The sequence below is a fragment of the Trachypithecus francoisi genome, unplaced genomic scaffold (assembly GCF_009764315.1).
Source record: "Trachypithecus francoisi isolate TF-2019V2 unplaced genomic scaffold, Tfra_2.0 Lachesis_group11, whole genome shotgun sequence".
NCBI classification, from domain to species: Eukaryota; Metazoa; Chordata; class Mammalia; order Primates; family Cercopithecidae; genus Trachypithecus; species Trachypithecus francoisi.
In genome coordinates this window covers 23,902,937-23,920,479 of record NW_022681456.1, presented here as the reverse complement: position 1 = coordinate 23,920,479, position 17,543 = coordinate 23,902,937, and the positions used below count along the sequence as shown (strand labels likewise).

General features: G+C 43.4%; 1 protein-coding gene across 3 annotated transcripts in view; it reads left to right on the top strand.

Annotated features, from left to right (window-relative positions):
* MYO1H (myosin IH) overlaps nucleotides 1-17,543 on the top strand; it is a 103,742-nt gene that overhangs the window by 37,862 nt on the left and 48,337 nt on the right. For all 3 annotated transcript variants that reach the window (XM_033220698.1, XM_033220699.1, XM_033220700.1), the window contains exons 2-5: nucleotides 4,476-4,637; nucleotides 9,203-9,318; nucleotides 12,823-13,021; nucleotides 14,167-14,247. In XM_033220698.1, coding sequence (XP_033076589.1) covers nucleotides 4,476-4,637; nucleotides 9,203-9,318; nucleotides 12,823-13,021; nucleotides 14,167-14,247 — 558 coding nt within the window. The remainder of the gene's footprint in view (nucleotides 1-4,475; nucleotides 4,638-9,202; nucleotides 9,319-12,822; nucleotides 13,022-14,166; nucleotides 14,248-17,543) is intronic.

Sequence of the window (17,543 nt, the reverse complement as noted above, 5' to 3'; positions counted from 1 at the left end):
AAGCAACAGAAATGGGATTTGAACTTGGAAAGGCTCATGTTCCAAAGTCTTAATCATTATGCTATGCTATATGTGGTACAGCATGGGAATATTTGGGATTACTAAAATATTTCTTTTACTTTTTTTTTTTTTTTTGAGACAATGTCTCACTTTGTTGGCTAGGCTGGAGTGTAGTGGTGCAATCATGGCTCATTGCAGCCTCAGTCTCCTGAGGTTCATGCGATCCTCGATCCTCCCACCTCAGCCTCACAAGCAGCTGGGACTACTGTCACGCACCACCACACCCAGCTAGTTTTTGTATTTTTAGTAGAGACAGAGTTTCACCATGTTGCTCAGGCTGGTTTCGAACTCCTGGGCTCAAGCGATCCACCCACCTTGGCCTCCCAAAGTGCTGGGATTACAAACATGAGCCACCACGCCCAACCTGAAATCACTAAAATATTGTTTGATCTAAATGCATTGTTTTGAATGTTAGGTTGCTAGTGATTAGGGTTCTTCTAGCTCCATTTGGCTAGTGTAGGGAGACATCTGGTGGCCATTCTGTTTTTTAAAACTTTTCTTCATGGAAAACTTCAAATTAATACAAAGTAAACAGAATAGTATCATAAATCCCCCTCTATCCACCACCTAGCTTTAACAATTAACATTCTGCCATTCCATTTACGTTCATACCTCCAGCCAATCTCCTCCTCTTCCCCACTTATTTTTTACAGTTCTTTTTCAAAAATAAATTTTACATACAGTAAAATGCACACAATTTTAACAATTTATCTTGACCAACAGATACACTCATGTAACCCACAGCCCTATCATGATATGGAACGTTTCCATCACTCCAAAAATATCCTTTGCCTGACAACTCCCCAACTAGACAGCAATTGTTCTGATTTTTCACCGTGAATTAGTTTTGCTTGTCCCAGAGTGCCATTTCAATGGAATCCTACAGTACGACTCTTTTGTGTCTGGGCTCTTTCACTCAGCATAATGTCTATGAGAGTCATCCATGCTCTTGCGTGTACCCGTTATTTCTCTTTTATTGCTGTCCTCCTTCTATTGTACAGATGGGCCACAGCCATTCTCCTGTTGATGGGGATTTGGATTGTTTCCAGTTAGGGGCCCTTCTGAATACAGCTGAGCATGAGTTGAACTTCATGTTCAAGGCTTTTTGTAGACCTATGTTTACATTTCTCTTGTGTAAATACTTAGGAGTGGAATCGCTGGATCAAAGAACAGAGGCATGGTTAACTTCATTAGAAACTGCCAGATCTTTTTCCCAAAGTGATTTTCTTTGCATTCCTCCCAGCAGTGTGAGAGAATTGTCTGCTCCGCATCCTCACCAGTATTTGGTGTTGTCAGTGTTTTTAATTTTGACTATTCTGGTGGTATCTCATTGTGGTTTTAATTTGTGTTTCCCTGATGACTAACAAAATGTTGACCATTTTTCTTTTTTCTTTTTTTTTTTTTTGAGGCGGAGTCTCGCTCTGTCGCCCGGACTGGAGTGCAGTGGCCGGATCTCAGCTCACTGCAAGCTCCGCCTCCCGGGTTTACACCATTCTCCTGCCTCAGCCTCCCGAGTAGCTGGGACTACAGGCGCCTGCCACCTCACCCGGCTAGTTTTTGTATTTTTAGTAGAGACGGGGTTTCACCATGTTAGCCAGGATGGTCTCAATCTCCTGACCTTGTGATCCGCCCGTCTCGGCCTCCCAAAGTGCTGGGATTACAGGCTTGAGCCACCGCGCCCGCCAATGTTGACCATTTTTTTTTTTTTTTTTTTTTTTTTTTTTTTTTTTTTTTTTTGAGACGGAGTCTCCCTCTGTCACCCAAGCTGGAGTGCACTGGCCAGATCTCAGCTCACTGCAAGTTCCGCCTCCCGGGTTCACGCCATTCTCCTGCCTCAGCCTCCCGAGTAGCTGGGACTACAGGCGCCCACCACCTCGCCCGGCTAGTTTTTTTTTTTTGTAGTTTTTAGTAGAGACGGGGTTTCACCGTGTTAGCCAGGATGGTCTCGATCTCCTGACCTTGTGATCCGCCCACCTCGGCCTCCCAAAGTGCTGGGATTACAGGCTTGAGCCACCGCGCCCGGCCGACCATTTTTCTATGTGTGTATTGCCAATTTGTCTTTCTTCCTTTGTGAAGTGTCCATTCAAGTCTTTCGCCAAATTTTCACTGGGTTTGTCTTTTTATTATTAGACTGTAGATGTCTTTTATTCTAGATACACATTCTTTGCGGCTATATATTTTGTGAATATTTTCTGCTGGTCTGTGACTTGCCTATTTTCTTAACCGTGTCTTCTAATGAGAAACTTTATATTTGATGAAGTCTGATTTCTTATTTTGTGTCTTTTATTATTATTTCTTCCTGGCTCTCATCTAAGAAAACTTTGTCTTCCCTTGGTTACAAAGATGGTCCCCTTGTTTACTTCCAGTAGCTTTACATAGATTTTAAATTTGTGTTTAGGTCTCAGATGCATCTCAAGTTTATGTGTGTGTGTGTGTGTGTGTGTGTGTTGTGTGTGTGTGTGTAGTGTAATATAATAAAGGGACTGAGATGCATTTTTACTTTCTTTTTATTTTATATTTATGTATTTTTAAGTAGAGATGGGAGTCTCTCCCTGTGTTGCACAGGCTGGTCTCCAACTCCTGGCTTTAGGCAATCCTCCCGCCTCAGCATCCCAGTGTGCTGGGATCACAGCTGTGAGCCACCACATGCAACTGCAATTTTTTTCTTTCTGTAAATATCTAGTGGTTCCTGCACCATTGGATGGAAATGTTTTCCATTTCTGTGCTGAATTGTTTTGGGACCTCTACCGAAAATCAATTGCCACACAGTCTTATTAAACACAGTCTTATTCTAGCTTTGTTTTCTTTTGCAAGATACTTTGGCTATGCTAGGACCTTTGCATATCCATATGTACTAGTTGTCAATTTATTGCCTCTCAGATCCAAATTCACTCTTCATTACCTGCTGAGCAATAACAAACTGCACGCTTCAGGCATTTCTCCTTAAAGTGAACACAATGTCATTTTTGTCACTAGAGGGCACTGGAGGGACATTGCAAAGGCAGGCGGCTTCTCTTCCTGATGTCCTTTGCTGTGTTTTGCTTTCTCTTGTTTTCAGACTGTACATTCTGCTGCACAGTGGTATGTGGGGGGCACACACACTCACTGTGTGCCCAAAGCACATAGTCCGTCCGTGACCTCACAGCTGTGGCCAAGGGCCTGGTGACCACTTTGTCACAGCCCTCCTGACAAGACATCACACACTCCAGGCTTCATAACTACTCCTGTTCCTTCTCCCAACGCACACCTGCCCTCTGGCCGCAGCTTGCCTGAGCCCTGGAAATCTCATTCCCTTGGTCCCCTCCATGGTCTCCCATCCAGCAGCGCCTGTGCTCAGGAAGGTCATTCCTGGTGCCTGCCCAGTGACCAAACCAGCTCCGGCCCTGGTATCCTGGTGAGATTCTTTGCCATCCAATGGGCTGTAGCCACACCTTCTCCAGTGACGTCTGAAGCCCATCCTTGGAGAGGAACACTCCAAGTTTATCCTTCCTTAAATAGTCCTCTGTAGCAAGAATTTCCCTTTCTGGCCCAAACTCCTCATCACTCATGTGGGAATTACAAAGTGAGTTTACACAATTAACATTTATTGAAATAAAGAAAAATTAATTTTTTTAAAAAAGAAAACATTCAAGCTCGACTGATCAACATAAAGGAAACATTAATTTAAAAAAACATGTATTGGCCGGGCACAGTGGCTCACGCCTGTAATCCCAGCACTTTGGGAGGCCAAGGCGGGTGGATCACAAGGTCAGGAGATGGAGACCATCCTGGCGAACACGGTGAAACCCCGTCTCTACTGAAAATACAAAAAAATTAGCCGGCCGTGGTGGCGGGCGCCTGTAGTCCTAGCTTCTCGGGAGGCTGAGGCAGGAGAATGGCGTGAACCTGGGAGGCGACGGAGCTTGCAGTGAGCGGAGATCTCGCCACTGCACTCCAGCCTGAGAGGCAGAGCGAGACTTCGTCTCAAAAAAAAAAAAAAAAATGTATTGAATACATGGTTACCAGGAAAGCAAGTCTGGGTATGTTATCTAGGTTCATTTTCTGGCTCCGTCTTTTGGCAGATTTTGGGCATGGCTTATGACATTCCTATGCCTCAGTTTCCTCATCTGTATGGGGGGGCATAATAATAGTATTTCATAGGGTCAGAAAGAAGGTCAGAAGAAATAGCACAAGTCAAGCGTTTAGAATAGTACCTAACGGTAAATACTTGGTTCCTGTCAGCTGCTGCTATTCCTATTTTTTATGATTATGATCTCATATCCCCAACCATATTGTAAACTCTAAGTGAAGACAGCATAAGTTAATGCTGGCTCTCTACTATCCCAGGGTTTAGCATCTTATTATTTCCATTCATTAGACGTGTAATAGATATTACCAAATAGACGAGCTGCTGAAGAATGTTCTGTTTCCCGTAGAAAGAAGACGTGAGGAGGAAACACATCCGTCTGCACATGGAAGGGGCGCTGACTGCCCGGGACAAGGTCGGGGTTCAGGATTTTGTGCTATTGGACGCATATACCAGCGAATCTGCCTTTGTCGACAACCTCCGCAAGCGTTTCAACGAGAACCTCATATACGTAACGTGATCCATTTCTCAGCTGTTTTTCTAGGGTGGTTGTTTCCTTCTTGCCTTCACAACTTTGATGAGTGTGAATAATATCACTCTATTAGGTTAGACATAAAAGGGAGATACTGAGGCGCCACTCTCAGATGCACTTCGATCCTTTGTGCTAAGACGTTTATGGCTGCCCGTCACAGATACCCAACTTACACCACCCTAAGTCACTAAAGGGAATCTGTCCATGTCTGTAAACTGTAGGTCCCAGGACTAGATCTAGGGTTTCAGACGATGTCTGGCGACTCTTTCTCCATCTCTGCTCTGATTTCTTAGGCATCCATTTCCTTCTCAGGTGCATGGCAGCAAGATGGTTGCCCTCAGATCCGGGCTGTCATTTTATCGCCTTAGGGTTGCCGCTGAGAAGCGAGCGGGTCCTCTGGGGATAAGCGCTAGTAAATGGCCCAAGCTGATGTTGATCAGCTCTGATTGGTCCGCTTTCGGTCATGTGCCTGTCTCTGAACCAATCCCATGGCTAGAAATGAAGACTATTCTGACTGGCCAGGCTCTTAGCAGGCCCGCCCCTGGAGGTGAGGGGTGGAGTCAGAGCCCCAGAAGGTATAGACAGAGAGCTGGGGAAGAGGGTTCTCTGAAGGACTTTGTTGGGAGAAAGGGGCAGAGCTACCAAGCAGGCAAAAATAAAAGCTGTCCAGCATACCCCATGAATGGTCAAGGGTCAAGAATGCAGCACTTACCAAACTCTTCTCAGGTTGATCTTGTCACATCTAGTTTTTATTCAAAAGCCAGTTTTTGTTAAATTCACATTTATCACCACGCTCTGATTTGGTGGTCAATTTTCAGGTAAATTCCTCTAGGGTAAACTTCATAGTGTCCCTGTGTGTGTCATGGGTGTTATTAAAATTATTTAATTTTTTGAGATTTTATTAGCTTTTGCCAAGAGTAAATTAGACAGAAGCGGTTTAAAAATATTTGTCTTGTAGCTATTTTGTTTGTAATGGTGCTCGTGGCTTAATCTATATATTGAAACCAAGGTTACCAGAAGAAATAAACAAGGTGTTTCTTAGAGTACATATCCTACAGCCTAACTTTCAGAATTATCACCCTTAATCGTAGAAATAGAAAAAAAAAAAAAAACTAATTTTATATACAGGAAAAGGAAAAATGACATGGTACAGAGAAGTACAAATGGCATGATGGGATCATCGTGATTAAGCTAAATGTTTCTGATTTGCACTGATAAAGGATTTCAGAAACTGTGTCTTCCACCCTGAGTTTCTACTGATTGAAGTAATACGGAATTTTAGTGAAAATTCTCTGCTTCAATTCTATGTTTGATTTTTGTCCTGGAGATTGGAGACATTAGTTAGAATGATTTTGTGTGTAATCTTTTTTTTTTTTTTTTTTGAGATGGGTCTTGCTAAGTTGCCCAGGCTAGTCTTGAACTCCTGGGTTCAAGCACTCCTCCTGCCTCAGCCTCCCATGTAGCTGGGATTACAGGCACACACCACCACACCCAGCTATTTTAGCATAATCTTAATATAGATTTAGTGCGTCCTGTATTTGAAACAGCTACACACTGAGAATCTGAGAATATCAGATGTATTTTCCAAGGAGCACATTAATTTTTTTCTATATAAGAGCATGGAGCTCTTTGTTTATTCATAATTGTATTTCAAAAGCCTTATGTTAGTGGTTATATTATACATATAAGTAAGTACCTGAAAAACCTGAATATGAGTAGAGTCTAATGTTGAAATTTGGGAATATAAGTGCCAGTAGCAGGAGTGTTTTTCCCAATTTTGGAAGGTTTGTAGGTATAACCATCCTATTCTCTTGTTTGTTTGTTTTTTTCTGTTTTTTTTTTTCCCCCCTTTTTCATATGGAGTCTCACTCTGTTGCCCAGGCTGGAGTGCAGTAGCCCGATCTTAGCTCACTGCAACCTCCGCCACCCAGGTTCAAGCAATTCTCCTACCTCAGCCTCCTCATTAGCTGAGACTACAGGTGCCTGCCACCACCCCCGGGTAATTTTTTTGTACTTTTAGTAGAGATGGGGTTTCACCATGTTGGCCAGGCTGGTCTCAAACTCCTGACCTTGGGTGACCCACCTGCCTCAGCCTCCCAGAGTCGTGGGATTACAGGCGTGAGCCACCGCGCTCGGCCCACCCATCCTACTTTCACTGAATGCCAGAGAGACCTTTAAGAACCATGCGTCAGGTTACATGCTCCCCTCTTAAAGTGATCCATTCACGTAATGGTTTAGGGAGGTATTTCTCTTTTTTTGTATCTTCAACTTTTAACTTCAGGGGTACATGTGCAGGATGTGCAGGTTTGTTACATAGGTAAACATGTGCTGTGGTGGTCTGCTGATCAATCCATCACCTAGGTATTAAGACCAGCATGCATTAGCTATTCTTTCTGGTGCTCTGTCTTCTGCAGCAAGCCCCAATGTGTGTTGTTCCCCCTTCCCACAAATGTGTCCATGTGTTCTCATCATTTCGTTCCCACTTATTAGCAAGAACATGCAGTGTTTGGTTTTCTGTTCCTGCATTAGTTTGCTGAGGATAACGGCTTCTAGCTTCTTCCATGTAGCAGCAAAGGACATGATCTCGTTCCCTTTTATGGCTGCATAGTATTCCATAATGTATATGCACTCTATTTTCTTTATTCAGTCTATCATTGATGGGCATTTGGGTTGATTCCATGTCTTTGCTGTTGTGAGTAGTGCTGCAGTGAACACACATGTACATGTATCTTTATAATAGAATGATTTATATTTCTTTGGGTATATACCCAGTATTGGGATTGCTGGGTCAAATGGTATTTCTGCCTCTAGATCTTTGAGGAATTGCCACACTGTTTTCCACAGTGGTTGAACTAATTTACACTTCTACCAACAGTGCAAAAGCCTTCCTTTTTCCCCACTGCCTTGCCAGCATCTGTTGTTTTTTCACTTTTTAATAATCGCCATTCTGACTGGCATGAGATGATATCTCATTGTGGTTTGGATTTGCATTTCTCTAATGATCAGTAGTGTTGAGCTTTTTTTCATATGATTGTTGGCTGCACGTATGTCTCCTTTTTGAGAAGTGTCTGTTTATTTCCTTTGCCCACTTTTTAATGGGTTTGTTTTTTCTTGTAAATTTGTTTAAATTCCTTGTAGACCAGATATTAGACCTTTGTCAGATGAATAGGTTGCAGAACTTTTCTCCCATTCTGTAGGTTGGCTCTTCACTCTGGTGATAGTTTCTTTTGCTGTGCAGAAGCCCTTTAGTTTAATTAGATCCCATTTGTCAATCTTTGCTTTTGTTGCAGTTGCTTTTGGCGTTTTTGTCATGAAATCTTTGTAGGGCAGGTATTTCATTTCAGTAGGGAAGGGTGGTATCTCTGCCATCCACAGTATTTAGAATAAAACCCCAGTTCCTCATGGGAGCCCACAGAGCCTGGATGATCTGAACCTGCTCCATCTTCAACATCCTCCCTTGCTAGTCTCCATTCTGCCCTTACTTAGACTTCAACCACAATGGCCTCTCATGCCGCTAGCCTGCCACATGTATTCCTTCAGCCTGAAATGCCCTTCCTGCCTACTTTGTTCATGGTTGGCTCCTCATCCTTCAAGCTCTGCTCAGATATCACCTCCTTAAAGAAGTCTTCCCGGCAAGGTGCGGTGGCTCACGCCTGTAATCCCAGCACTTTGGGAGGCCAAGGCAGGCAGATCACCTGAGGTCAGGAGTTCAAGACCAGACTAGCCAACATGGTAAAACCCCATCTCTACTAAAAATACAAAATTAGCTGGGTGTGATGGCACATGCCTGTAATCCCAGCTATGGGAGGCTGAGGAGAATCACTTGAACCCAGGAGGCAGAGGTTGCAGTGAGCTGAGATCGAGCCACTGCACTCCAGCCTGGGCAGTGAAGTGAGACTCTGTCTCAAAAAAAAAAAAAAAAAGAAGAAGAAGACTTTCCCATGCCTGCTAATATGGCCTGCCTTCATTGTTTATACCCTCATTACGCTGTGTATACCTTTCTCTTTTTTTATTTTTATTATCATTATTTTTTTTGAGACAGAGTCTTGCTCTGTCACCTGGGCTGGAGTGCAGTGACACGATCTCGACTCACTGCAACCTCCACCTCCTGGGTTCAAGAGATTCTCCTGCCTCTGCCTCCCGAGTAGCTGGGACTACAGGCGTGCACCATCACGCCCGGCTAATTTTTTGTATTTTTAGTAGAGATGGGGTTTTGCCATGTTAGCCAGGATGGTCTCGATCTCCTCACCTGTGATCTGCCCCCCTCGGTCTCCCAAAGTGCTGGGATCACAGGCATGAGCCACCACACCCAGCCGTGTACACCTTTCTTAATACTGATCTCTTCCTGCAGCTGTCTTCATTCCTCAGATGTTTGTCTGCTGTCTCCCTCATACCCCCGCCCCAACCATGTAAGCTCCCAGCAGAGATCCCGCCTGATGTATCATTTTAAATCCTCCATGCAGAATGAATACACGGGGATCATCATGTGTGACAATCTTTTGCAACCCAGAATTCCTCACTTTTGCTTTGGTCCATTTCTCTAGACATATATTGGCACCCTCCTTGTGTCCGTGAATCCATACCAGGAGCTCGGAATCTACACTGTGAGCCAGATGGAACTTTATCAAGGGGTCAATTTCTTTGAACTGCCACCACATGTGTGAGTAGCATCCACAGGATCATCACTAGAAGGATTTTTATTTTTCCCCTTCCTCTCTCTCCTTCCTTCTCTGTCTCCTTCCTTCTCACCATGCATCTGTCCGTCCGTCCGTCCATCCATCCATCCATCCATCCATCCATCCATCCACCCACCCATCCGTTCATCCTCCTATCCATCCACATATCCATCCATCCACCTATCCATCCATTCATTCACCTATCCATCCACCTACCTACCTATCCATCAATATATCCATCCATCCATCTAAATCTTTGATGCATGTTTATTAGGTTCTGTACCTCATTTAAGCCCTTGCCTTCTTGTAAAGTAAGTCTTCCAAAGCAGTAGAAAACTTTAGAAGGTCTTTATGGAGTCTCAGCTTAAATATGAAAAAAGGTGGAACCTTTGTGTAACTGCTGAGAAATTTAAGAGTGTGGCTGGAGAGACGTCTTCTCTGGGAAGAGGGTTGCTATAGTGCCGTCCACTGGTGCCTAAGAAGACTGCTCCTTGGTAGAAACTTAACCAGGGCTATGGAAGCTTAAGAGGTGCAAATTTCTTCATTTCTCTCCCCTATGTATAACCTATGGTAATAATAATTTGTAGAGGGTGATTATATTTTTAGTACATAACATTTTCTGTTTTATGCAAATTTTTGAAAATACATACTTGCCTGCAGTATGGCCAGAATTTGTTTTTATGTAACACTATAAGCTGACAGGGTAGAATTATTCACCTGAACTCAGATCTCTTGTCTCCAAACACCATTTTCCTTCTTAACATGTAACTGACTCTGTAAAAACAATCTGTTTAGATTTCTCATTTGATTCGGAAGTTAATTAAAAGGGACCGAAATAAAAATTTACGTGTAGTTAGAGTTTACTGGTTAGTTACACATTAATTCAGAGTTTCTAGAGCCATTTCACAGAGGCTAGAAAATATAACCACTTTGATATCAGTTTTCACAAAGTTGAGAACATTTTTAAGTCTTAAAACCTTACTATTTTAAATAATTTCCTTTGTATTTGAAAATAATGTATAACCCATATTATCTGCTAAATATTGCTGTTTGTTTGTCACTATGCCTAATTAGCCAAATTTTCTAATAGTTATTTAACATTCAAAACAACAACTATCAAAAGAAAGGAAAGATGAGCAATTTTTTTCTTGCCCAGGCTTTGCTGAATTTTCTAGTTTTTCTCCCTCTTGACTTCTAGGCTAATATTTAGATTCTGCCTCTGTTGTCTTGGTGACTCAGCTATTCCACTTTCTTTTCTTTTTTTTTTTTTTTCTTTTTGAGACGGAGTCTTGCTCTGTTGCCCAGGCAGGAGTGCAGTGGTGCTATTTTGGCTCACTGCAAGCTCCACCTCCTGGGTTCATGCCATTCTCCTGCCTCAGCCTCCTGAGTAGCTGGGACTACAGGCGCCCGCCACTGTGCCCAGCTAAGGTTTTTTTTTTGTATTTTTAGTAGAGATGGGGTTTTGTTGTGTTGGCCAGGATGGTCTCGATCTCCTGAGCTCATGATCCACCCACCTCGGCCTCCCAAAGTGCTGGGATTACAGGCATGAATTATTCCACTTTCTTTTTTTTTTTTTTTTTTTTTTGACACGGAGTCTCGCTCTGTCGCCCAGGCTAGAGTGCTGTGGCCGGATCTCAGCTCACTGCAAGCTCCGCCTCCCGGGTTCACGCCATTCTCCTGCCTCAGCCTCTCGAGTAGCTGGGACTACAGGCGCCCGCCACCTCGCCTGGCTAATTTTTTATATTTTTTAGTAGAGACGGGGTTTCACCGTGTTAGCCAGGATGGTCTCGATCTCCTGACCTCGTGATCCACCCGTCTCGGCCTCCCAAAGTGCTGGGATTACAGGCTTGAGCCACCGCGCCCGGCCGAACTATTCCACTTTCTAAGGCACTCATAAGCCTTTCTGCATCCCTGCCATATATATGTTGAGACAGGGTCTCGCTTTGTCACCCGGACTGGAGAGTGGTGACACAATAATGGATCACTGCAGCCTCCACCTCCCACAACTCAGGTGATCCTCCAACCTCAGCCTCCTAAGTAGCCAGGACTACAGGCACACACCACCACCCTGGCTAATTTTTGTATTTTTTGTAGAGACAAGGTCTCAGTGTGTTGCCCAGGCTGGTCTCAAACTCCTGGGCTCAAGCAATCTGCCCGCCTCAGCCTCCCAAAGTGCTGGGATTACAGGTGTGAGCCACCATGCCCAGCTACCACAATGGATTAAAAGCCAAAATGGCTTTGCAATTCTGCCTCGTATTCAGGTTCTATTCCTGGGACACCTTCATGCTTTGGTGTCTGATCTTGAAGATAAAGTGCTTCTCATAGTTTTACCTCTTGTCCTAAAGATATCACTGAAGTTTGTTAATCTCTTTGGTTTCCTGCCACTCCATTCTTAGTATTCTAGGTTTTGAGGGAAAAAATACATGAGATCTTATTCTGTTTATTGAATTGAATTATTTAATATTTAGACAAGATTGTTATTTTCACCTACAGTTAAAAGAACATCTCTTGGAGATGTAAGTTAGTAGCTGGCTTATTCTTATAAAACATGTTGATGGATTAAAAACGTAAATTTGGTGAACTTCAAAAAATATTTTCAGGCCAGGTGCAGTGGCTCACGCCTGTAATCCCAGCACTTTGGGAGGCTGAGGCAGGTGGATCATGAGGTCAGGAGTTCCAGACCAGCCTGACCAACATGGTGAAACCCCGTCTCTACTAAAAATACAAAAATTAGCCAGGCGTGGTGGTGTGCACCTATAATCCCAGCTACTCAAGAGGCTGAGGCATGAGAATCGCTTGAACTTGGGAGGCAGAGGTTGCAATGCGCCCAGATCGCGCCATTACACTCTGGCCTGGGCAACAGAGCAAGACTCCATCTCAAAAAAAAAAATTCATTACTGCTTAAATTCTTCTTTTAACTCTTCTACTATTGGAGTTTTGATATCTAGTATACTTTATATTTGATCAGTCAGTGGGTCGTAATAGAGAGTTTTTTGGTTTTTTGTTTTTTGGGTTTGGGTTTGGTTTTTTGTTTTTGTTTTTGAGACAGAGTCGTGCTCTGTTGCCCAGGCTGGAGTACAATGGTGCGATCTCGGCTCACTGCAACCTCTGCCTCCCGGGTTCAAGTAATTCTCCTGCCTCAGCCTCCCAAGTAGCTGGGATTACAAGCGTGCACCACCATACCTGGCTAATTTTTGTATCTTTTTTAAGTACAGATGAGGTTTCATCATGTTGGCCAGGCTGGTCTCGAACTCCTGACCTCAAGTGATCCATCTGCCTCAGCTTCCCGGAGTGCTGGGATTACAAGCATGAACCACTGTGCCCCGCCTATGGAAAGGGCTTGACATGTGTTTGAGCTCATTGTCCTTGTACCACAGTCTGGATGTGGCTTCCTGGAGCTGGAGCACCTATTTTGCTTCTTTGGTGGGTGTCAGAGTCAAGGGAAGTACCATGAAAACCAATTTGTTTCTGTCTCATTCCTCCTCCAGCTATGCTATAGCCGACAACGCTTACCGAATGATGTGCTCTGAACTAAATAACCATTTCATCCTCATTTCTGGAGAGAGTGGGGCAGGGAAAACAGAGGCCTCCAAGAAAATTCTCCAGTATTTTGCAGTGACCTGCCCAATGACCCAGTCACTACAAATAGCCCGTGACAGACTGCTGCTCTCCAACCCAGTGCTGGAGGTAAGCGGTCTCTGGGGACCAATCGAAGGGAGTCCCAGGGAGGTCACTAAGTGAGACAAATCCTGTATGGGCAGGTCAGTTAAAATGGGCAGGTCACTGTTAAGAAAAGGGTCACACAGATAGTGTCACAGTTAAGGGTGTGACCTGGAAGTAAGCCATTTCCCCATTTGTTGAATGGGTCTGCTTATAGTACCTACCTTTTAAGACATTCAGTTTTTGGGGATTTTTTTGTTTTTTTGGTTTTTTTTGAGACAGAGTCTCTCTCTGTTACCCAGGCTGGAGTACAGTGGCACAATCTCGGCTCACAGAAACCTCCGCCTCCTGGGTTTAAGCGATTCTCCTGCTTCTGCTTCCCAAGTAGCTGGTACTACAGGCATGTGCCATCATTCCCAGCTAATTTTTGCCTTTTTAGTAGAGACGGGGTTTCGCCATGTTGGCCAGGCTGGTCTCGAACTCCTGACCTCAGGTGACCTGCCTGCATCAGCCTCCCAAAGTGCTAGAATTACAGGCGTGAGCTACTGCACCCAGCCTAAGAAGTTTTGAGGATTGAGTGAAACAGGTGCACAAAAAGCACACAGCAGAATTAGGAAGCACCAAAAATACTGTATTATTTATTAATAGTTTTCTTATTGTTGAGTTAAAATTATTTTGGTTATATGATTACTTACATTGTTGCAATTCACCGACTTGCTGGCTGATCCTGAACAAGTCATTTTCTCCTTTGTTTTTGTGGCCCTTTCTATAAATGAAGATGTTTATAGTAGAAGGAATTTTCCCAGTGGACCCTTTGAGCAGAACAATGTGATACAAAAAGGGGTCTGGTGATGGGGACTGTCAACCATAACTTCTAGAACAGCATGGGGCTAGGGTTCTGTGTACCCCTCCTGAGACCATTTCCAATATATTCCTAGATTGGATTATAGGAAGAAGATATTGTTCCCCTCTTCTCCCCAGGTCCAAATCTAGTGTTTGGCATTAAATTCTCTGTAGTTAGTGATCCCTTCTTAGAAGATAATGCATGCCTTTCCTCCCTGGCTCCTTCTGCCCTCTCTCCTCCGTTTTCATACTAAGCGTATTATTTGGGATCAGGAATTTGACACGCATGGTGAGCTTAAATGACAGTGAATGACACTTTGTATTCCAAGGCTTTTGGAAATGCCAGAACGCTCCGGAATGACAACTCCAGCAGATTTGGGAAATACATGGATATACAATTTGATTTTCAGGTACACTGAAGCTCCTATTACTGGTTCATGGGGACCCCTTATTTTGCCAGTGACGGAACCCAAGCCAAGGCCCCTTAAGGGGAGAACGACATTTATTGGCTCAAGCAGTTTAAAAATGTATCCAGGGTTAGTGCTAGTTTTAGGAAGTGCAAGTAAAGACCACAATGAGATAACATTTTATACCATCTGGATGGGCAAAAACTAAAAAGTCTAATATATATGAGGTGTTGATGAAGATATGGATCATAAGGAATTCTTACACATTGCTGGTGGGGTGTAAAATATTGGGAAATTATTGGAAAATAATGGGGTGTACCAGAGTTATGATGTTATCTTAGGAAGCTGGAAAAACATAATCTAAGGTGCAACCATCCCGCTCTCAGAGATATCTCAGAGATATCAGATGCGTAAGCGTGTCCATAACAGAACTGCTCATCATGATGAGCAAGTAAGTAGACTGAACAGCACCAACGCATCTGGAGAGAACTGAAATGTCCATCAACAGGAGAATGACTACATTGTGGTGTGTTCACACCATCAGTCATTACACTGCAGAGAGAAAATGAACCACACAGCTACACCTCACATGGATGGGTCTTGGGAACTTACTGTATGCCAGCGTGATATCATTTTTTTCATTAAGCTTAAAAACAAATCACAAGGACCGAACACAGTGGCTCATGCCTGTAATCCCAGCAATTTGGGAGGCCAAGGCAGGTGGATTACCTGAGGTCAGGAGTTCAGGACCAGCCTGGCCAACATGGTGAAACTTCATCTCTTAAAAAAAAATGCAAAAAAATTAGCCGGGTGTGGTGGTGTGTGCCTGTAATTCCAGCTACTCGGAAGGCTGAGGCAGGAGAATTGCTTGAACCTGGGAGGTGGAGGTTTCAGACAGCCAAGATGGCACCACTGCACTCCAGCCCGGGCAACAAGAGTGAAACTTCATCTCAAAAAAAAAAAAAAAAACAGACACAAGTAAACAATATCTTGTTTAGGCATGCCTGCTTACCTGGCAGGGGCCGGCACTCTTTTTCGGATACAGCCAGATAGTAAATATTTTAGGCTTTGTGAGCCATTCAGCCATACAGTCGAAATGACCCAAGTCCTCTCTTGTAGCATGAAAGCAGCCATGGACAATGCATAAGTGAATGAGCATGGCTGTGTTAGACACAGAATTGAAGTGGAGCTAAGGCAAGCAGGAAAGGAAGGCAGAATTCTCAAGGGCTTATCATTCCAAGTGGTAAAATGACACATGGGAGAACAGCAGCTGTATGAGCATGGAGCTCAATGATGAAGACAAACTGGCTCAAGGATGTCCCAGAGGCTGGGAAGTGGGCCTCTGGTGGAGTGGATTTGGAAAGAAATTTAATAGCTATGCGTATTTGAAAACCTTTTTGGAAGTTCAACACATATACTGAAAAGGCTGTAAAACATGGGGACAGCCCAGTGAATTTTTACATATGTATCCACCTCTGTAACCACCACCCAGACCAAGACATAAAAATGTCTAGCATCTGGGCCAGGCTTGGTGGCTCGTGCCTGTAATCCCAGCACTTTGGGAGGCCAAGGTGGGTGGATCACCTGAGGTCAGGAGTTCGAGACCAGCCTGGCCAACATGGTGAAACCCTGTCTCTAATAAAAATACAAAAATTAGCCAGGTGTGGTGGTGTACGCCTGTAGTCCCAGTTACTCGGGAGACTGAGGCATGAGAATTGCTTAAACTTGGGAGGCAGAGGTTGCAGTGAGCCCAGATTACACCACTGCACTCCAGCCTGAGCAAGAGAGTGAGACTCTGTCTCAAAAAAAAAAAAAAAAAAAAAAGATAGCATCTGGAGGCCAGGCAGTGGTGACTCACACCTGTAATAACAGCATTTTGGGAGGTCGAGGTGGGAGGATTGCTTGAGCCCAGGAGTTCAAGACCAGCCTGGGGAACATATTGAGACCCCGTCTTTACAAAAAAACAAAATAAAATAGCAAGGCACAGTGGTGCATGCTTATAATCCCAGTTACTTGGGAGGCTGAGGCGGGAGAATTGCTTGAGCCCAGGCGTTTGAGGTTATAATGAGCCACAATCAGGCCACAGTACTCCAGCCTGGGCAACAGAGCAAGATCCTATCTCTTAAAATAAAAATAAAAATAAAAAAAATTCTAACATCTGAAAGCTTTTCCTGCCCTTCCCCAACACACTCCCCCTTCCCACTGCCCACTGTTCTGACCTCTGTGATCACGGGTTCATTTCACTGGTGAAGTGCATATGAATGAAATTACACAGTATGTTCTATTTTGTGCCTGACTTCTTTCAGTCAACGTATCTGTCAGATTCATCCATGTCCTTGCATGTAGCAGTTGTTCACTTTTTGATTATATGACTATGTCACAACTTATCTGTTCTCCTTTTGTTGGACATTTGGGCTATTTGCAGTTTGGGTCTGTGACATACAGCAGTTTGAACATCCGTGCACATGCCCTTTAGTAGATTTATATTGGATTAAAGAAGTAGAATCGTGGGGTTCTTACCAGCAAAGCAGTGTTAGGATAATTAATGATGGTTCCGGTTGCTCCATACCCTTGCCAACATTTATATTGTTCACCCTTTTGAGAAATTCTGGTGGGATATAGTGGTTTTTCACTGTGATTTAAGTTTGTATCTCCTTGGTAATTAATGAAATTTTGCTTCTTGGGCACTTAAAGGCTTTCTTTTTCATTGAAGTCTTTTGCCCATTTTTAATTGGGTTGTTGGTTCTTTCCTATTGATTTGCAAGAATCTCTATATATTCTGGAATAAAATCCTTTATTGGATATATTATTGAAAATATTAAGACAGTGTGATATTGACACAAGGATAGATAAAGAGGACAATGGATCAGAATAAAGTCCAGACAAGATCGAGTCCACATGTACAGTCAGCTGACTTACAACAGAAGCATCACTATGATTCAGTAGAGACAAGATCATCTTTCCAATAAATGGCACAGATCAACTGGATATCAACATGAATAAAAACACCTTTGACCACTCCCCCTCTCCATATACAAAAATTCAATAGTGATGGATCATTATCCTAAACAATCAAGCTTCTAGAAAAAGACATAGAAACTATCTTCATGATAGTTTCTTGGGGTAAGCAAAAATCTTTGTAAACAGAACCCAGGAAATACTAATGATAGAAGATTGATAGGTCCAGAAAAAGAAGAAGAAGATTGATAGATCAGACTTCATTCCAACTTAGAACTCCAAGCCATCAGGAGATGCCAGGAAGAGATTTGTGTTGTCACTGCTGCATTTTTTGTTTTGTT